The 22,152-nt window shown below is 46.8% G+C and overlaps 1 protein-coding gene across 1 annotated transcript in view; it reads right to left on the reverse strand.

The window, feature by feature from the left end:
- Window positions 1-75: 75 nt before the first annotated feature.
- Window positions 76-22,152, reverse strand: part of BCAT2 (branched chain amino acid transaminase 2) — a 51,339-nt gene continuing 29,262 nt past the window's right edge. Inside the window, exons 5-11 of the mRNA XM_073571124.1 lie at window positions 18,439-18,558; window positions 16,953-17,116; window positions 16,709-16,851; window positions 8,088-8,173; window positions 6,719-6,859; window positions 6,253-6,327; window positions 76-558 (exon numbers count right to left, since the gene is read on the reverse strand). Of these exons, the coding sequence (XP_073427225.1) occupies window positions 520-558; window positions 6,253-6,327; window positions 6,719-6,859; window positions 8,088-8,173; window positions 16,709-16,851; window positions 16,953-17,116; window positions 18,439-18,558 (768 nt within the window). The 3' untranslated portion in view covers window positions 76-519. The remainder of the gene's footprint in view (window positions 559-6,252; window positions 6,328-6,718; window positions 6,860-8,087; window positions 8,174-16,708; window positions 16,852-16,952; window positions 17,117-18,438; window positions 18,559-22,152) is intronic.

Here is a 22,152-nt window from a genome sequence, read left to right on the forward strand (position 1 = left end):
ATAAAACTTGGGATTATGAACAATGTCTGAATTAGGCCATAAATAAAAAAAAATGAAGAGTCTAGACACATGACATATTGAAAGTGACCTGCGCAGTTTAATAGCGGACTGTAAATAAGACATCCGTTCTTTATCGTATTGCTGGGAGTCCTGTGCAAGGCAGCATGGAGGAAGACCTGTTGAGGTTGCATTCCTGCAGTACCGTCCATGCCTGTAAACGACAGTACGTACAGTACAGAGAACAGAGTTGGCAACGCAATCATCGTCTCTACTATCTACAGTCACACCGCATTGTGTATATCATCTAAAGAGAATAATCTCATAATACAATCTGACACATTAAAATACAAGAGGCCACGTGTCCATCATATAGAGGACCATAAATCCGGTGATGCTGGAGGGAGACGCTCGTTTCACCATTTCTTGATGAGCCCTATTTAAAAACACATAAATAAAATCCAAGAGGTTGACGACTGCGATGCTTTGGAATAGACAAGTGTCGGGGATACCTCATCTGCGTCACACGAGGAACATCCAGTCACTGGGAGTGCAGCCATACTGAAAGGAGACAGACTGTGAGATGACTTATCTTGATCGACATGGTGAGTCAATGAGACTAAATTATTAATCATTTTTAAATACAATTCAATAAGTTTTTCATTTTTGGACAAAGCTATTTTGTTTTTGCATTTTCATTCCCACGATCAAAGAGCCCTAGGCTTTTCAATTCTGCAGTGAGTTTTTTGCAAAGACATCATATTTTTTAATGGCACCATGTTAGGGTATATATGATGGATATAACCATGTTTTTTTATTTGGAGGATGGGGTGGGAAAAAAGGCAAGATAAAAAAAACAGTAATTTGATATTCTTTGGGTTTCTCTTTTATGATGGTGACTGTGCGCTATGAATCACATGTTAACACGTTATTGCTTAATTTTCTAATCCTTGAGTAATAAATGACTAAAAGAGTTAAAGTCACAGCCAGACTCCAGCCGTCCTCCCGCAGGCACAGCCAGACTCCAGCCGTCTTCCGCAGGCACAGCCAGACTCCAGCCGTCTTCCCGCAGGCACAGCCAGACTCCAGCCGTCTTCCCGCAGGCACAGCCAGACTCCAGCCGTCTTCCCGCAGGCACAGCCAGACTCCAGCCGTCTTCCCGCAGCCACAGCCAGACTCCAGCCGTCTTCCCGCAGCCACAGCCAGACTCCAGCCGTCTTCCCGCAGCCACAGCCAGACTCCAGCCGTCTTCCCGCAGCCACAGCCAGACTCCAGCCGGCTTCCCGCAGCCACAGCCAGACTCCAGCCGTCTTCCCGCAGCCACAGCCAGACTCCAGCCGTCTTCCCGCAGCCACAGCCAGACTCCAGCCATCTTCCCGCAGCCACAGCCAGACTCCAGCCGCCTTCCCGCAGCCACAGCCAGACTCCAGCCGCCTTCCCGCAGGCACAGCCAGACTCCAGCCGCCTTCCCGCAGGCACAGCCAGACTCCAGCCGCCTTCCCGCAGGCACAGCCAGACTCCAGCCGCCTTCCCGCAGGCACAGCCAGACTCCAGCCGCCTTCCCGCAGGCACAGCCAGACTCCAGCCGCCTTCCCGCAGGCACAGCCAGACTCCAGCCGCCTTCCCGCAGGCACAGCCAGACTCCAGCCGCCTTCCCGCAGGCACAGCCAGACTCCAGCCGCCTTCCCGCAGGCACAGCCAGACTCCAGCCGCCTTCCCGCAGGCACAGCCAGACTCCAGCCGCCTTCCCGCAGGCACAGCCAGACTCCAGCCGTCTTCCCGCAGGCACAGCCAGACTCCAGCCGTCTTCCCGCAGGCACAGCCAGACTCCAGCCGTCTTCCCGCAGGCACAGCCAGACTCCAGCCGTCTTCCCGCAGGCACAGCCAGACTCCAGCCGTCTTCCCGCAGGCACAGCCAGACTCCAGCCGTCTTCCCGCAGGCACAGCCAGACTCCAGCCGTCTTCCCGCAGGCACAGCCAGACTCCAGCCGTCTTCCCGCAGGCACAGCCAGACTCCAGCCGTCTTCCCGCAGGCACAGCCAGACTCCAGCCGTCTTCGCGCAGGCACAGCCAGACTCCAGCCGTCTTCGCGCAGGCACAGCCAGACTCCAGCCGTCTTCGCGCAGGCACAGCCAGACTCCAGCCGTCTTCGCGCAGGCACAGCCAGACTCCAGCCGTCTTCGCGCAGGCACAGCCAGACTCCAGCCGTCTTCGCGCAGGCACAGCCAGACTCCAGCCGTCTTCGCGCAGGCACAGCCAGACTCCAGCCGTCTTCGCGCAGGCACAGCCAGACTCCAGCCGTCTTCGCGCAGGCACAGCCAGACTCCAGCCGTCTTCGCGCAGGCACAGCCAGACTCCAGCCGTCTTTGCGCAGGCACAGCCAGACTCCAGCCGTCTTCGCGCAGGCACAGCCAGACTCCAGCCGTCTTCGCGCAGGCACAGCCAGACTCCAGCCGTCTTCGCGCAGGCACAGCCAGACTCCAGCCGTCTTCGCGCAGGCACAGCCAGACTCCAGCCGTCTTCGCGCAGGCACAGCCAGACTCCAGCCGTCTTCCCGCAGGCACAGCCAGACTCCAGCCGTCTTCCCGCAGGCACAGCCAGACTCCAGCCGTCTTCCCGCAGGCACAGCCAGACTCCAGCCGTCTTCCCGCAGGCACAGCCAGACTCCAGCCGTCTTCCCGCAGGCACAGCCAGACTCCAGCCGTCTTCCCGCAGGCACAGCCAGACTCCAGCCGTCTTCCCGCAGGCACAGCCAGACTCCAGCCGTCTTCCCGCAGGCACAGCAAGACTCTAGCCGTCTTCCCGCAGGCACAGCCAGACTCCAGCCATCTTCCCGCAGGCACAGCCAGACTCCAGCCATCTTCCCGCAGGCACAGCCAGACTCCAGCAGCCATCACACAGTTACAGCTTCTGTGCCCATCTGGCCACAATGAAGTACTATCAGGTCAATTCACAATAACAGGTTGCTACCAATCCTAACACTAAAGGTGCATTTACACTCAAAGACTTGTTGCATTAATTAGTTGTATGTTTGGTAATCAAGCCAACTCCACTTCCCATGTGCACAGAACAATCAGTAATAGATCATTCTGTGTGCATAGGTTGCCATTGATCTTGACAGCACATGTCCTGTTTATACAGGTCAATGTACCTCTAAGAACAATGATTTTTAAGCAAGTTTAAAAATAATTTCACCTGACGAACAAGTGTTGCTCGTTCGATTGAGTGATCGGCAACCTGTCAACACTGCCCAATAATTGGGAAACGTGTGTTCCTAGAAACATTCTATTACGATAATAGGCCAGTGTGAAAGAACCCCAAGTTACAGGGGTGGGAATTATTTTATTTTTCTTTCTATGGAGCTGGGAAAACCGGTCTTCTTGAATTTCCCTGTCTATAGATTACTGTGATATGATATGGTCTGATTAGCATATCTATCAGTAATGGCTCTCAGATCACTTATCGAGGAAAATAATGTTCATTCTTTGCTCTTCCTGATCGCCTATAGAAATAAATCAAATTTTTTATCATAAAACTGATTAATTTTTTTTTTGCAATTTCCACCAGTATCTTAAAGGGAGTCTTTGTCCAGAAACTATAATGTTACAGTTATTCATGTTTACCATATCACTCCAACTTAAAGGGGAACTCTATTTTCAAGTAACTTTTCAGAATAAGCTGCCATAGTTACACAGATGGAAAAAGAGTTAGGTCCATCAAGTTCATTCTTTCTCCATCAATTGTACATTTTATGTCACTAAATTATCTACAACCCACAATGTTATGTGTACTGAGGAAATCATCCAGCCCTTCTATAAAAGCCGTTAGTGTCTGCCATTAATACCTCTTATGGTAGGACTGTCCACATTCTGACTGCTCTAACTGTGAAGAACCCTTTCCTATTTAGCTGCCAGAATCGCCTTTCGCCCACCCATAGTGAGTGCCCCCTGGTTCATTGGAAGGAATAAGTCATGTGCAGTCCTTTTTATTGACCACACATGTATTTATACACATTAATGCCCTGTGTGTATATGAGGAAGAACATCATCTGTGGCCATTATATGATTTGTATCCTGCATTTTTACTAGTTTTCTCCTCAATTTGTGCTTGATGATTCCGAGTTGGTGAGAAGACTAGTCACTATGAGATGGATTGCCCTAAATTTACTAGCAAGTACTCCGACAGAAGCAGTGGAGGTATGGAGTAAATTATATAGCAGTACTGAGCAGTGTAGATGTGCTACTTCAAGAGCTGGTTTCACACTTGTTAGAAAAGTCAGCATGATCTTTCTATGTCTGCCTTTTTCCTTACTTCTGTTCTCCCTCCCCATAAGGTATAGAAGGAGGTGTAACCTGACACCTCACTGCTCTTTAGCAAAGTGGAGTTCAGCCTGGGTTTGCTTTTCAGAATGGAAGGTGAGTTCAGGAGGCAAAGAAAAAGAGGAAACGGCCTCATAAGTGGAGAAAAAAGCAGATTTCTCTGATCGGATATATTATGAAGTTAATTTTATTCGCCTATTTAACTGATTTATGCATAATGTGTGGAAAGCTCAGTTCACATTTACCAACTATATAAGGAACCAAGATTGAACCCCCAAATATTTTGGATTATTGTAACGTTCCATTGTTACTGTCATGACTCTGGACAGGATGGTTCCGCCCCCATCCTGGTCAGAACAGGGTTAATTTTAGTCCGCCTCTCTTTGGTTCTGGGGCGGCTATTTAATGTTGGCAGTTCCTGGATTTGATGTTGGTGATACTTCCGTATACTCGGTTTATGGTTGCTGACCCAGGTTTACTCGCCCGTAAACATTGTGACTCTGTGGTTGTGTGCCTTGCTGTGTATGACTCGGCTCTGTTCCCCGACTGCTGCCTTCACGTGCGGTGGCTCTGCCCCCTGGTCACATGACTGCCCAGTGCCAGGTCCTGCACTGCATTAGTTTAAGGTCCTTGAGCTCAGCGTGCCTCGTTTCTGCACTCCCTACGTTTATTCACGTGCCCCCTGATAGCGCCCCCTAGGTAGCGCCAGTGACACCTTAGGTGTCACGACAGTTACATTTTAGACTAATTTACTACACGTCAACAACTTTTACTGTAGAAAGTAATTAATATGTAGCCAGGGGTGGATTAAGGGTAGCCAGGGCCCGGGGCAGTTCAGACTCTGTGGGCCCCCCTCGTCACGTGACGGGGGTCACGAATCGTAGAGCCACACTCTACATAGAGAATAATGGGGCCTCCAGCACCGACCTCCACCCGCAGAGCCACACTCCACATAGAGAATAATGGGGCCTCCAGCACCGACCTCCACCCGCAGAGCCGCACTCCACATAGAGAATAATGGAGCCTCCGGCACCGACCTCCACCCGCAGAGCCACACTCCACATAAAGAATAATGGAGCCTCCAGCACCGACCTCCACCCGCAGAGCCGCACTCCACATAGAGAATAATGGAGCCTCCAGCACCGACCTCCACCCGCAGAGCCGCACTCCACATAGAGAATAGTGGGGCCTCCAGCACCGACCTCCACCCGCAGAGCCGCACTCCACATACATGGCTGCTCTCAGTGCTCTGTGCTGTGCGCACAGGACCTGTGATGAGGTCACAGGAGGGGAGGAGACAGGGGTCACATGATCGGGGGCCCTGATACCTTACCTCCTGTGATCTCATCACAAGCCTTTGCACGCTACCAGCAGCATCAGCGTTCAGGCTACTTGTAGATGCTGCTGGTAGCAGAGCACATAATGCCGCCCCCACGGTCACTCACTTTTAGGTGGGGAGAAGATGGAGTGCCATTGCAGCAGCCAGCAGGAATGTGGTGGGGGCCCCCTTAGAAGCTCTTGTGGTGGGGGCCCCGGGGCTGAAGCCCCGCCTGCCCTGCCTATAATCCGGCCCTGCGCGGTGGCGGATTATAATGGGGCAATTTACTGGCCTGGGCTGTGGGCCCCTTAACCCCACTGGGCCCGGGGCAACTGCCCAAATTGACCTCATTATAATCCGCCACTGTATGTAGCCCTGAAAATGGCAGAATTGGATAATAGCACCCCCTACTGATTGCAACAGAACAGTTTCAACTCTCTATAAACTTATAAACTATCAATACAGTCACATCATAGATGGGTTAGGAAAAGAGAAAAATGAGATCTCCATGCAGGAACATTCTGCGGCATTTGGACATTTTGTAAAATGTCACCCCCTTTCCTGTAAAATTTTGTAAAATGTCACTCCCATATAATGATATGCTGCAGAAGATCTTACCTGAATGTCGGTGAGCTCTTTCAAGAAGCGTTTTGCTATGTCAGGTCCATTTTCCATGGTGGGAATGAGGTAATTCTGAGAAATGACAGGTAAAAAAAGATCAGAAAATAAAGATTAATGTGGTCTTGTGAGGTAAAGCTTTATATAGGGAGAAGACATTAATCTTGCCGATACATTATGGATCCAGCCTCTGGCAGACCTCGAATACTTTGGCTGTAGTTGGGCCTGTGGGGGAAATAGGAGTGGCCACCCATGTAACCCATAGATGGCCCATGCCTACCGGAGCCCTCCAAACTAGCTTATACAGGGGGCCCCCCTATCGATGATTTCCATGCACCAATTCTTCATGAGACAACCCCTTTATTCCAGAATTAATGGGAACCATTATAAAATATTCGAGACTACCGGTCATAAAAAGTATATAAAGCTTAGAAGAGAACACAGAACAAGCACAGGCAGTACTCACTTCTCCCTCGTAAAATATCCGGTTTACAGGACAAACTACACAGGCTGTTCCTGCTCCAAAGATCTCCTTTACTCTGTTGTCCTTCAGCCCTTTCAGCACATCAGCCATTGTAAAGGAACGCTCGGAAACCTTGAATTCGCCCTGCAGGAGGCACAACACAAGACAAGGGTGTAAGATAGTGTGTACAGTGCGCAATGACCGGCACATTAATATTTTACCCCTTCCCAACTTCTGCTGGACTTGTATGATGGAAGCTGAAGGGAATTGTATAGAATGGGCACCAGGTGGCGCCACAACCTTTAGGATAATGTCAATATTCTCCACTGCAGAGAGAGGGGGATATACTCTTCCTATCACTGGGGGTCTCCTAACAGACTAACTACAGTATCTAATAAGGCATCTACTGTACAGTAACCCTCCTGCATGTACCACACCGTATGTAATAAGGCAGATAGTGTACACGTACCCCACTGTATGTAATAAGGCAGATAGTGTACACGTACCCCACTGTACCTAATAAGGAATCTAGTGTACACGTACCCCACTGTATGTAATAAGGCAGATAGTGTACACGTACCCCACTGTATCTAATAAGGTATCTGGTGTACACGTACCCCACTGTATCTAATAAGGTATCTGGTGTACACGTAACCCACTGTATCTAATAAGGTATCTGGTGTACACGTACCCCACTGTATGTAATAAAGCATCTTGTGTACACGTACCCCACTGTATGTAATAGGGCATCTTGTGTACACGTACCCCACTCTATGTAATAAGGCATCTAGTGTACACGTACCCCACTCTATATAATAAGGCATCTAGTGTACACGTACCCCACTGTATGTAATAAGGCAACTAGTGTACACGTACCCCACTCTATATAATAAGGCATCTAGTGTACACGTACCCCACTGTATGTAATAAAGCATCTTGTGTACACGTACCCCACTGTATGTAATAGGGCATCTTGTGTACACGTACCCCACTCTATGTAATAAGGCATCTAGTGTACACGTACCCCACTCTATATAAAAAGGCATCTAGTGTACACGTACCCCACTGTATGTAATAAGGCAACTAGTGTACACGTACCCCACTCTATATAATAAGGCATCTAGTGTACACATACCTCACTGTATGTAATAAGGCAACTAGTGTACACGTACCCCACTGTATTTAGTAAGGTATCTGGTGTACACGTACCCCACTGTATGTAATAAGGTATCTAGTGTACAAGTACCCCACTGTATGTCATAAGCTATCTACTTACACGAACATTACCGTATCTAACAAGACATTTATTAATTTTTTTGTAGACCCTTTACAGACCAAAGTCTAAAGAGTGACCTGTAATAGTGACACTCACCCACTGTCGCGCCAGGTCCAGCAGACTTTGTCTCGTCACTCCAGGGAGGATTAAACCGCTTAATGGTGGAGTCACAAGTTCCTTCTCTGCAACCAGACAAAATAATCATCATTCAGAATCAATGAGATGATCATTCATCTTTACTTTCCCAAATTCATTTGCATCATGGAGTTTGTAATTCCTCTGGAGTGGCTCTGCCACCAGCATGGTGGGATCTTCCCATGCTGCCTTCTAGAAGTAGACAGGAATTCAGCAGACACTCCACAATGCCCATCATCCATGGACGCGCTGCAGCTCATATGTCCTTCCCCTTCTGTAAAGTTTCTAACTTTATTCTAGAAATCTGCTTTATCCAAAACAGTTCTCTAAAAAGGCCATATACTTGGTGAAATAATGACACAGGCGGCCAAAACTGTGCAACAGACTTTTTCTTTCTAGGTAAAGAAAATTGCCTCCTAAGGAGATCAGACTTTTTTTCTCTTCAGATGGAGCAAGTGCCTCTTCACTTGTATTTTGAGGGCATTTTACATGAAACAGCTTTTGATCATATTTTTTATATAGAAAGTTAATCTAGTCCACCCTTAGTCGTCTCTTCTCACAGCTAAATAAATGTAATTATAATAATCTTTTCTCATAACTATGATCATCCATGTACATTATCAGATGTGTGGCTCTTAGTATTATGTCCCTGTCCTGTGAGTCCATGAAAATATCCTGCTGCTCTTAGAAGCCGTTGATTGACACTGCACGCTGTTATTTAGTCTGTTATCTACCAATACACCCAGATCGTCCTTTACAAGTGACTCTCCTAGTTGTTCTCCTCCTAAAATATATTATGACCTCATATCTGCCGTGGGTCACAGAGGCTGCGTCCCCAGCTGGGCTGATCTGCGGTGACCTCAGCACCATGAGAGAAAGTCACTGAGTTCACCGCAGATCTTGATGTTTGATCTGCAGTGAATTCACTGAGCTGAACTGCTGTGAACTCAGTGACTTTATCTCACGATGCTGAGGTCTCTGCAGTTCAGCCCTGCTGGGAACGCAGCCTCAGTGACTGGAGGTAACCTCGATGACGTCATCGCTAGTTACTAATGCTGTGCTTGCAGCAGCTCAGTCACCAGTGGTTCTCAGCCTGGACAGTCACATCTTGGCACCGTCCAGTTTGAAAACTATTTATCCCCAGACATGGATTACAGCGTGGGACAGAACGATGGACAGGTGAGGGATATTGTTGTTTTTTTTATTTTTGTTTTATTACAGGAGAAAGAGGGCTTTGGTGGAATAGGCGTTAAGTGAGTATTATTATTATTATTTATTATTATAGCGCCATTTATTCCATGGCGCTTTATATGTGAGGAGGGGTATACATAATAAAAACAAGTACAGTAATCTTAAACAATACAGGTCACGACGGGTACAGGAGGAGAGAGGACCCTGCCCACGAGGGCTCACAATCTACAAGTATAAATGTATGTGTTTAAATAAAAAAAGAAAACTGTTTTGTTTTATTTCTAATAAAAGACTTTATTCTGGCTGTGTCTTTATTTACAATATAGGATTAGTAATGGAAAGGTGTCTTCTAGATGCCTCTCCATTACTAATCCGTGGGCTTGATGTCATCTGACAATACAAAGGCGACATGAACCCCACAAATATGAATCCCACTTGGCATTGCTACAGGGCAAGTGGAAGGAACCGGACAAAGCGCCAGAATAGGCACAACTGATAGATGTGCCTTTTGTAGGCAGCTACGGGCTGCTATTTTTAAGCTGGGGGGATGGGGCAAAATTCATGGCCCCTTAAAAGCCTGAGAATACCAGCCCCCAGCTGCCTGCTTTAGCAAGGCTGGTTGTCAAAAATTGGGGGACCCCACATAGTTTTTCTAGATTATTTAACTAAATAATAAAAAATAAAAAAACAGTGTGGGGACTCCTCTATTCTTGATAACTAGACTTGCTAACACTGGCAGCTGTGGTTTGCAGCCTGCAGATGTCAGTTATGCCTGGCCTGTTATCAAAAATACAGGGGAACCCACTTTTTAAATTTATTTATAGTGTACTATCGTCCTTCCCTTTAACCCCTTCATGACCCAGCCTATTTTGACCTTAATGACCTGGCCATTTTTTGCAATTCTGACCAGTGTCCCTTTATGAGGTAATAACTCTGGAACGCTTCAACGCATCTTAGCGATTCTGAGATTGTTTTTTCGTGACATATTGGGCTTCATGTTAGTGGTAAACTTAGGTTGATAATTTTTGCGTTTATTTGTGAAAAAAACAGATATTTGGCGAAAATTTTGAAAATTTCGCAATTTTCAAATTTTGAATTTTTATTCTGTTAAACCAGAGAGTGATGTGACACAAAATAGTTACTAAATAACATTTCCCACATGTCTACTTTACATCAGCACAATTTTGGAAACAATTTTTTTTTTTTGTTAGGAAGTTATAAGGGTTAAAAGTTGACCAGCGATTTCTCATTTTTACAACAATATTTACAAAACCATTTTTTTTAGGGACCACCTCACATTTGAAGTCACTTTGAGGGGTCTGTATGGCAGAAAATACCCAAAAGTGACACCATTCTAAAAACTGCACCCCTCAAGCTACTCAAAACTACATTCTAGGAGATTATTAACCCTTGAGGTGCTTCACAGGAACTAAAGCAACGTGGAAGGAAAAAATGGACATTTTATTTTTTGCACCACAAATTTTCTTTTATCATTAATTTTTTTCATTTTCACATGGGCTACAGGATAAAATTGATCCTAAAATTTGTTGGGCAATTTCTCCTGAGTACACCGATACCTCATATGTGGTCATAAACCACTGTTTGGGCGCACGGCAGGGCTCGGAAGGGAAGGAGCACATTTGACTTTTTGAATGGAAAATATGCTGGAATATTTAGCGCTTGCCATGTCGCGTTTGGAGAGTCGCTGTGCGCCTAAGCACTGGAGCTTCCCCACAAGTGACCCCATTTTGGAAACTAGACCCCCCAAGAAACTTATCTAGATGCATAGTGATCACTTTGAACCCCCAGGTGCATCACAAATTGATCTGTAAAAAAAAAAAAAAGTACTTTTTTTTTTTTTCACAAAAAATATCTTTTAGCCTCAGTTTTTTAATTTTTATGTGGGCAACAGGATAAAATGGATCCTAAAATTTGTTGGACAATTTCTCCTGAGTACTCCAATGCCTCATATGTGGTCATAAACCACTGTTTGGGCGCACGGCAGGGCCCAGAAGGGAAGGAGCACCATTTGACTTTTTGAATGGAAAATTCGCTCCAATCGTTATCGGACACCATGTCGCGTTTGGAGAGCACCTGTGTGCCTAAACATTGGAGCTCCCCCACAAGTGACACCATTTTGGAAACTAGACCCCTTAAGGAACTTATCTAGATGTGTAGGGAGCACTTTGAACCCCCAAGTGCTTCACAAAAGTTTATAACGCAGAGCAGTGAAAATAAAAAATCATTTTTTTTCCTCAAAAATGATTATTTAGCACGCTATTTTTTATTTTCACAAGGGTAACAGGAGAAATTGGACCACAAAATTTGTTGTCCAGTTTGTCCTGAGTACGCTGGTACCCCATATGTGGGGGGGAACCACTGTTTGGGCGCACGGCAGGGCTCAGAAGGGAAGGAGTGCCATTTGACTTTTTGAAATGAAAATTAGCTCCAATCGTTAGCGGACACCATGTCGTGTTTGGAGAGCCCCTGTGTGCCTAAACTTTGGAGCTCCCCCACAAATGACCCCATTATGGATACTAGACCCCCTAAGGAACTTATCTAGATGCATAGTGAGCACTTTGAACCCCCAGGTGCTTCACAGAAGTTTATAACGTAGAGCCGTGAAAATAAAAAATATTTTTTTTTCTTAAAAATTTTCACAGGGGTACCAGGATAAATTGGACCCCAAAAGTTGTTGTACAGTTAGTCCTGAGTACACTGGTACCCCATATGTGGGGGGGGACCACTGTTTGGGCACACGTCGGGGCTCAGCAGGGAGGTAGTGACATTTTGAAATGCTGACTTTGATGGCATGGTCTGAGGTGTCATGTTACATTTGCAGAGCCCCTGTGTGCCTAAACAGTAGAAACCCCCCGCATGTGACCTCATTTTAGAAACTAGACCCCCCAAGGAACTTATCTAGATGTGTGGTGAGCACCTTGAACCCCCAAGTGCTTCACAGAAGATTATAACGCAGAGCCATGAAAATAAAAAAAATTTTTTCCTCAAAAAATGATTTTTTAGCTTGCAATTTTTTATTTTCACAAGGGTAACAGGAGAAATTGGACCCCGAAAGTTGTTGTACAGTTTGTCCTGAGTACGCTGATACCCCATATGTGGGGGGGAAACCACTGTATGGGCACACGTCAGGGCTCAGAAGGGAAGTAGTGACATTTTGAAATCCTGACTTTGATGGCATGGTCTGCGGGCGTCATGTTACATTTGCAGAGCCCTTGATGTACCTAAACTGTGGAAACCCCCCACAAGTGACCCCATTTTGGAAACTAGACCCCATAAGGAAGTTGCCTAGATGTGTAGTGAGCACACTGAACCCCCAAGTGCTTCACAGAAGATTATAACGCAGAGCCATGAAAATAAAAAAATAATTTTTTTTTCCTCAAAAAATGATTTTTTAGCTCGCAATTTTTTATTTTCACAAGGGTAACAGGAGAAATTGGACCCCAAAAGTTGTTGTCCAGTTTGTCCTGAGTACGCTGATACCCCATATGTGGGAGGGAACCATTGTTTGGGCACACGTCAGGGCTCGGAATGGAAGTAGTGACGTTTTGAAATGCAGACTTTGATGGAATAGTCTGCGGTCATCATTACGTTTGCAGAGCCCCTGATGTGCCTAAACAGTGGAAACCCCCCACAAGTGACCCCATTTTGGAAACTAGACCTTCCAAGGAACGTATGTAAGATGTGTTGTGAGCACTTTGAACCCCCAAGTGCTTCACAGAAGTTTATAATGCAGAGACGTGAAAATGAAAAAATCATTTTTTTCCACAAAAATAATTTTTTAGCCCCCAATTTTTTATTTTCCCAAGGGTAACACGAGAAATTAGTCCCCAAAAGTTGTTGTGCAATTTTTCCTGAGTACGCTGATACCCCATATGTTGGGGTAAACCACTGTTTGGGCACATGTCAGGGCTTGAAAGGGAAGGAGCACCAATTGACTTTTTGAACGCAAAATTGGCTGGAAATAATGGTTGCACCATGTCGCGTTTGGAGACCCCCTGATGTGCCTAAACAGTGGAAACCCCTCAATTCTAACTCCAACCCTAACCCCAACACACCCCTAACTACAGCCCTAACCCTAACACATCCCTAACCACAAGCCTAACCCTAATTCCAACGCTAACCCTAATTCCAACCCTAACCCTAATTCTAACCCCTAATTCCAACCCTAACCCTAATTCCAAACCTAACCCTAATTCAACCCTAACCCTCTTTCCAACCCTAACCCTCTTTCCAACCCTAACCCTCTTTCCAATCCTAACCCTCTTTCCAACCCTAACCCTCTTTCCAACCCTAACCCTCTTTTCAACCCTAACCCTAACCCTCTTTTCAACCCTAACCCTAACCCTCTTTTCAACCCTAACCCTAACCCTCTTTTCAACCCTAACCCTAATGGAAAAATAAGAATATTTTCTTTACTTTATTAGTTGTGCCTACCTATGGGGGTGATAATCAGGGGGTTTATTTACTTTTTCTTTCATTTTGATCACTGTGAGAGTGATCAAAATGAAAGAATTGAATCTGCAGCCGGCAGATTCGGGCGGGCGCACTGCGCATGCGCCCGCCATTTTCCAAAATGGCGGCGCCCATGAACCGGACCCGCCGGACACCGGGAGCGACAGGGGGACTTAGAAGGTGCCGGGGGAGGTGAGAGGGGGTGAGGGGGTTATCGAAAGCTGGCGGGGAGCAGAGGGAATGGGAGGGGGGCAGATGATGACAGCGGCGGCAGATCGCCGCTGTCATTCAGTTGCGGGGGGGGGCGATCGCCGGTGGGGGGGGGGTGGAATCGGTGTCTCCAGCCATGTCCGATGCTACTGCAGCATTGGCCATGGCTGGATTGTAATATTTCATCAATTTTCATTGATGAAACATTACTATCGCTCTGATTGGCTGTTTCACTTTTAACAGCCAATCAGAGCGATCGTAGCCACGTGGGGGCGAAACCACGCCCCCTGTGGCGAAGAACAAAGCCCCCTGTATCTGCGGGTCGGGTGACCTTTCAGTGACCTAGGTCACCCGACCCGCAGGGGGGCTTTAAAGTCATGACGCAACATAGGCGTCATGGGTCGTTCTGGCATGACTTTTCATGACGCCTACGTGGCGTCAAAGGTCGTGAAGGGGTTAATAAGGATTCTTAAGTCACAGGGCCCTCAGGGTCTTATTTCTGCTTTGTATACACATATGTTGTCCGTGGGCACCGATTCAGTTTCACTGACAATAAGAGGGAAATGGAAATCTCTCATCTCTGACATTCAAGATGAGGATTGGGAAGAGATTCTTGAATCTCCAACCAAGGTGTCTCCGTCGGCTAATAACAGGATGACTCAACTATACATAGTGCACCAGTCTTAACTGACTCTGTTGCGATTATTTAGAATGGGATGATCTCAATCTTCAGACTGCCCAAGATGTCATACAATTGATGCAGATTTTATACATATGGTGTTAGGGTGCCCAATTATCCTATCCTTCTGGAAAGAGTTAACTTCGTTGTTGACCTCTGTTATATGCACTCCAGTTCCTCTTAACCCGTTGGTGTATTTGTTTGGTGTGCTAGAGGAAGAGATTTGGGGGCACCATGCTAAAATTTTCCTAAGTGAGACACTTTTCTTAGCCAGGAAAATATTGGCCTTGCTTTGGATGGGTAATGCACATCCATCTCTTAGAGCTTGGATTGAGTTGGTGAATTCAGTTATACCGTACGAGCGGACACTGTATCAAATAGGGGTTGCCTGGGAAAGTTTAATAAGATTTGTGATGTATGGAAAATATCTCACCTTACTATATCACCATGTAGACAATAGTTTGATACCATCATAATGGCTGTAGTGAAGAATACATTGACTCACACTTTTCTAATTTCATAATATCATTAGCATTGTGGAGGTTGTTTATGGCGGCAAGATAGTAGTAGTTTTAGTTTTATGATCGATATGTTGAATGTAATGTATCACTCTGAACTATGCATAACCAAACATATAGAATAACGAATAATGAACCTTTTTTTTCTTTTCTTTTTAATTACACCTCAATTGTCCATAGGCCTTGCAAGGGAGTGAGGATCTGTGGGATTGAAGTCTGTACAAATAGCTCATTATGCAAGCTTGTTGTTTTACCATAATGAACCTGTATACATTACATTGGTTATGCACCAAATATGTCTGTTTGTTTGTTGCTCTTTAATAAACGAATTTAAAAAAAAAAAAATTTATAGTGCAGGCGGCGATTGATGAATACTCCCATCAGCCGCCTACTGTCACTGTTATTAGCGGAAGCAGGTGTAAGCTGATAACAGTAGGAGTAGTAGTCCCATCAGCCACTGCCTGTTCTCGCTCTTATCTGTGGCATATAACTCTCAACATTCTCCCCTAGGGGCTCGTGCTGATTGCCGGCAGAGCAGGGGAGAATGATGAGAGTGGTCTTCAGCACCCGACGCTGGGGAACAGCGCTAACTGTACCACTGCTTCCCAAGCACCGATACGTGTAGTACGGATTCGGCACACGCGGTTGCCACAAGTATGACACACACGGACACTGATATCTCCAGTACTGTTATTTCCGGGACCGGAAATATCAGGACGTGTGAAACCGGCCTAAGTCGGCTTGTAACTTATGATCAGCTTCCATAGACTGCACTATAATACATTGCTTGGTGTCACCTGCCAAAATAGAAATAAGACTATTAACCCCATCTTGTAGATCATTAATAAATAGTAGACCCAGCACTGAACTGTGGGGTCACCACTTATAACCAGGAACCAATCAGAGTGGAAGTCATTCACCACAACTCTCCTGAGTGCGATCTTTGAGACAGTTTTCAATCTATTTACTAACTTTACTTTCTAAAATGTTATTTAGCTTCGTTTTGACCATATCTATGTTTAACCAACAGCGTATATTAGCTGATGTATTAAAAGTAGTGGTACTGATCATATCCGCCACTTGCTCATTTGGCATATACATAGCTGAAGAACACATTTAGTAATCCATCCTTCTCCAGATCCTTAGAGACGAACTGAGCTTCACAAAAATGCCAAGACGGTAGCAACCGTCATAGTAATCTATCAGCTGGTAACTCGTCAGACACAAACCGGCAATGAAGTCAAGCTCAGCTCAACACAACAGCTTTTCCGTATGTGAACTTGCAGTTATGGTGAAGGAGATTCCGGTATGAAAATGCATGCATGGAACTCCAGAACTTGGGGGAGACAGCTAAGCATATCTTTAGGTCAGGTGCCTTCAGGAAAAATCTGTATTTTAAGTTTATTGCCCAGACGTTGACTTTAAGAGCTCATGATAAAATCATCAGTTGCTTTTCATCAGAAGATCATAGGTGTACTGTCCACAAAGCAAAACACAAATACAGGACTTGCCTCCATTCTCATTGATCCAGTACATGAAGAAGTTCATGGTGCCAGCTTCAGTCACTTGGTGGTCATTACCGTATAGCCAAAGAACTTGCTGACATCCTTCCTTTGCTGCTGCATGTTGCACATAAATTGTGGGCCCATAGTTTCTATGCGGAGGAAATATGAAAATATTGCAGAGAAAAATGAAAAAACAAAAAACGTATGACTGGTTGCAGACATGAAAACTATGGTGGAAACTTTTACTTACCCACCCAGTTTATAGTTCCCTACTCCCCCCGTCCAGGCACGCACATATTTTGGATCTGCCAAAAGTGAAACTGGGGTAAATCCCCCTGTTGGGAAGTAAGGTCCTACAGGTCCAAGAATGATATATAGTAAGGCATGGTTGGACTTTGTGACTCCAAGAGAGGGCTGTAAAAAGAGAGCAGATTCGGAAATTTGGTTTTGATGGTTATTCTATACCTATATCATTACTTCTAATGACTTTTTTTTAATGATTTTTTTTTACTATTCACTTGCTTCAATAGTCTCCATGGGAGACTTGAAGCTGTGATCATTCAATCACCTGTGCTTCAGGCCTGCTATGTGTGGTAAAATGATTATCTGCTATGAACGTCGGCCACGGGGCAGCGCTCACAGCAGATCTGCAATAACAAACACAAGGATCTCCTGCAGACCCTGAGTTGTGATGCCAACCCGTCTGTGTCCCACAGTCGTGCTTGGCAGGCGGGATTAGTGATGCACTTCCGGCATGGCCATGTTAATTGACGCTGATGGGAGATTGACAGCGGCATTTAACGTTAACAGCCCCGTGTGGATTACGATTCCACCTTCGGTTGTTAGGGGCACAAGTCAACTGATCAAATCAGTTGACATGTGCCGGAAAACATACAGGCTCAGCACCGGAGCCTGTATGGAATGCAGGGATACGACCTATGACGTGTATATATAAGACATAGATCGAGAAGACGTTAAAGGGGTTATCCGGGACTATTGTGGCTGGTGCCAATCACAGCCAACACAGAGCGGTCATGGCAGCTCCCGCCAGCGATTTAGCGACTGGCGTTACGTCGACAGGACACCTGCATGTTTTCCACTCTGCTCTGTTGATAGAACATCACTGCCGACGTCATGCTGATTGACAGCTGGACTCTATTGCCCAACTGCGGGGATCTGGCTGACAATAAGAATGACGTTCACACCCCCATTAACAGAGCAGCTCCGAAGAGGAAGAGCAGCTCTGTTGTCGTTGGGCAGCTGAATTACAGGCAGGCAGGAGCGGTCAATGACACACCAGCAGTGGCGGTTAGAACCTACCTGCCTGTTAGATTTTAGTTCCATAGTAAAAAAATAAATAAAAGACCCAGATAAATCTTTTAATAGACATGAGTGTGACCGCCCGTTAACCCCTTATGAGTTTTACATCATCCATGAACATTAATAATAGACAAGTTGTTGATTATATAACAATTACAAATATTTTCAACTCCCCAAACAGTCATCACAATGAACGATAGAATAAAATATAACAAAAAGCAAAATACATTAAAAATACTCGATTGCACGCCATTCACAAATCATTATCCATACAACCCACACTGTAGTGAATAAAAAGGGGATGTCAACCTCACGACTACAAATTGCTCTTGCTAGTCATGTCATCCACTGCAATCATTTGATGTGATGGCCACAATATAAAAAACAAGAGTAGGATAGTGAAAGCCACAAGATACCTCTGTGCCAATAAAGGTGGGGCGAATATAGAGACTCGCAGAGGTAGATTTAGGAACCCATTCTCTGTCGATGTCAATAAGTCTTCTCAGGCACTCCAAGAGCTCTGCCTTGTCAAAAGCCTGAAGAAAAGAAAATCAGAAAATATAATAATATATTTACCCCATTATATATTACCCCATGCACAATTATCTCACCCATCACTGGATTATACATGCTTTTATTGAGCAGTTGTCATGCATTACAGGATATTTTGTATATTACAGCAAGATGGAAGAGGAATCCATTGAGATGGCAACCCTGCGGTGAGGGCTCATTGTCTCACCAAAGTCAAGTTTAGTGTGCACAGCGATAATCAGAAAAATGGAAGAATATTCAGCACATCCATCTTGTGAGAATTCATAAAACTTTATTTATTTAGTACATTAAAAGCAGAGGATCAGGAAAGGAATGAAAACTGATACATTCCTGGTGAGCTCAGCACAGTACTATGACTAAGGGTGTCAAGCGCACCAGAAGCGCGTCAGGTTTTTAATTGCTTTCCTGATCCTCTTTGTTTAAATAGGACTAAAAGTTTTATTAATTCTAATCGGATGGATGTGCGAATATTCTTCCATTTTTCTGATTACCGCTGTGCTCAAGCACTCTCTGGTTTCAACTATCCCTTCCTTCTCCTATGATCAGCAGGCGTGGGGGAACTTCTCCTTTTCTCCTTCGCCTCATTGTAGGACATAGGACTGTGGGTGTATGCTACTGCCGCCAGGAGATTGACACTAAGTAAATTAAAAAAAAGGTTAGCTCCTCCTCCGCAGTATACACCCTCGCCTCCGATTCCAGGCGAAACCAGTTCATGCTTAGTGTCCTAGGAGGCACACATGTCTGGTCTTTTTCCCAGACTGTTTTCATTTTTTCCATGAAGATGAGACAGGGACGACGGACCCTATTGAAAGGGTCCGATCTCCCCAAACCAACAACGGGCGAGCACGTGGAGTGTCGCCTCCACGTATCCTCTCCCGCAACGTGGGACATGATGCCGGAGTCAGCCCTGACCACCATAAAGGTATTGAAACCCTAGGCTGTACATAGGCACAGGTACAGTCCGTGCGGCCCCCACTGCACCACCAATGCAAAGACTGCGGTGGTGGAAGGAGGCGGACGGTCCATCTCCTAGTTTCTTGGAGGGAAGATGGAGTTAGGGTGCATGCACCGTCCTTGATTTTTAATGCAGCCCCCCTTCCCCCCCTAACCTGAAGATCAGCTGGAGCTCCAGGGGTGAGGCGCGGAAGGAGGTGGGCTGGGAGGGCTCCTGTAGACCCCCGGGCAGTCGGCATAGCCGGTGGCCCCATTTTTTCTGCCCACATCCCCGGGCTCCCGCACGAGTACGGGCGCCAACATGCGCTCCCACAGCTGTGGCGGTCGGCAGCGCCATTCCTGCTCAGGCCCCTGCTTCTGGCCGTCCCACCCCCGTGTCCGGGCGGGCGCCAAAAATTTAGTTCCCGGCTTTTGCCGGCACTAGGCCGCGGGCGGAAGTCCTGCCCCCGCGAAGCGTCTACTTCCGATGGACCCGCCCCCAGGGCCTCGGGCGGGCGTCGAAAATTTAGTCCCTGGCTTCAGCCAGTGCTAGGCCACGGACAGAAGCTCCGCCCCCATGACGCCACCGGCGTTCGCCTCTTCCGGGAAGCCCGCCCACACGCTGATGCGCACTCTTTTGAAAAGGGAGCAGCTGGACGCCTATGGGGATACAGGACAGGGGACACAGGACTGGGGTAAGTGCTACCCCCGAAGGAGGAAGGCCACGCTCTGTTTTTGCCAGAGTCTAAGCGTTTTTGCACCCCCCCCCCAGGCATATCACCTAGCAGTGCCACCATGTCCAGAAAGGCTAAGACACACACGTTTCTGTACGCTGCGTGCACCTCCTGTCGGTCCGCCTTCCCAAATGCACAAAGCAAGCAAATCTGTGAAGCCTGCGATTCCGAACATGCCCAGGAGCCCTCCCCTGCGACCGAGCCCAGTGTACCTAGACCCCCGTAATGGGCTCTGTCTCTGTCGCAGTCCATGGCATCGCTTACGAGACCAATCAAGTCCCTTCGAGCCCCAGATAGGGGCAGGGATGGATAGCGGCTCGCCTGTCTTAGAGAGGTCCTCCACCTCACAGAAGCCTCCGGCCTGCAGGGACCGCTCTCACACTAGGCAGACGCAGGGGAAACGAACCGACACAGCGTCTCCCGGTCTGTCCGGTGCCTCGGCATCCATGAGCTCTGCCTCTTGCTCGCTCTCGCTAAAAGTCGATAAAGAGCAAAGCTCAGATTACAACGCCGACAAGCCCCTTAGTTACTCCAGGTTACCAGGAAACAGTGGAAAGCCTTATCGAGGCCGTCAACCAGACCCTGGGGATTGACAATGAATCCACCCTGGCCTCAGGGCACAAGGTGTCATTTAAGCGGGTCAAGCGGCCTCATATACTTTAGAATATTTTCCACTCACCCAGAGTTTGACGACATAGTACAATGACAAAGGGAACGGCCAGACAAGCGTTTCTTAGGCCAGAAAGCGCTCGAGGCGAGATACCCGTTTGCCCTTGATCTCCGTAAAAAGTGGGCGGAATCCCCGACGGTAGATCCACCCGTGTCGCGCTTGGCCTCTAAGATCCTGTTGTCCATACCTTTGTGTTGGCAGCAGACTATTTGATTAATGCATCCTTGGATGCGGCTAGCTGCGCAGCACTCGCTGCCGCAAATGCAATTTCTATTAGGAGGGCTCTGTGGTTGAGGACTTGGCGTGCAGATTCAACCTCCAAGAAGTCTTTAACTTTGTAATGTCACGTGTGACTGGATACACCGCCTCCAGCAGGGCGAATTTCTATAACACCCGTGAACCTGGATACACCGCCTCCAGCAGGGAGAATTTAAACAGAGTTAAGGGAAACACCGGGGAAACCGTTACAATGGAGGGCCCTGCGATAGGGAACGGGGACGTGGAGACCTCCTGCACTCCCCTGAGTCAGTGTCCCTACACTCCTGATGATCCCAAGGCAGGTTCCGCACCTAGCGACGAGCTGGATACCTCAAATCCCTAGCTCGCCCTGCACCTATCCCTTTCTAGTGAATTGGACGGTGCAGAAACTAATCCCGCCACTGCACTAATACACACAAGGAAAGTAACAAACAGGGAAAACCACCACTTAGCTTTGCTCTGTTGCTATTGCTCCCAGCAACAGAGTACAACACCAAAGTTCAGCTTCACCCCTGAAGCTCGACACCTGAATTCAGTTTCCGCCTGAAGCTATTAAACCAGAGCTCCCCTGAGCTGCCAGGAACTCCTCTCTGTAGTTGTTTCCTTCACCAGACTTGGTTGGAAATGAGCAATAAACACCAACAGTGAGTGAGACCACCTGCTACTCCTTTATTGGTAGGAGCCAGGGAATCACACCTGCTTCATAATCACGTGCTATAACACTAGCGGCCACCGGGGGCAACTAAACTAAAGTAACCAGAGTGCAATGACCCTAACGGCCACCGGGGGGCAAAACTAACTTTAAGCCAACAGCTTAAAGGAAAAAAAAGGTTACTTGTGCAAAATCTGTCATAATCCAAACTGGATCATGACAAACTTCTTTATATTACCAGAGCGGCCGCCTATTCGGTGAGAAGCTAGACCAGCTTATCTCCACAGGGGGCAAGAGCAGTTTTCTCCCTCAGCAAAGGGTTAACCAGCCT

Source organism: Dendrobates tinctorius, unplaced genomic scaffold (genome assembly GCF_039654945.1).
Source record: "Dendrobates tinctorius isolate UK_male_01 unplaced genomic scaffold, ASM3965494v1 ptg000028l, whole genome shotgun sequence".
NCBI lineage: Eukaryota > Metazoa > Chordata > Amphibia > Anura > Dendrobatidae > Dendrobates > Dendrobates tinctorius.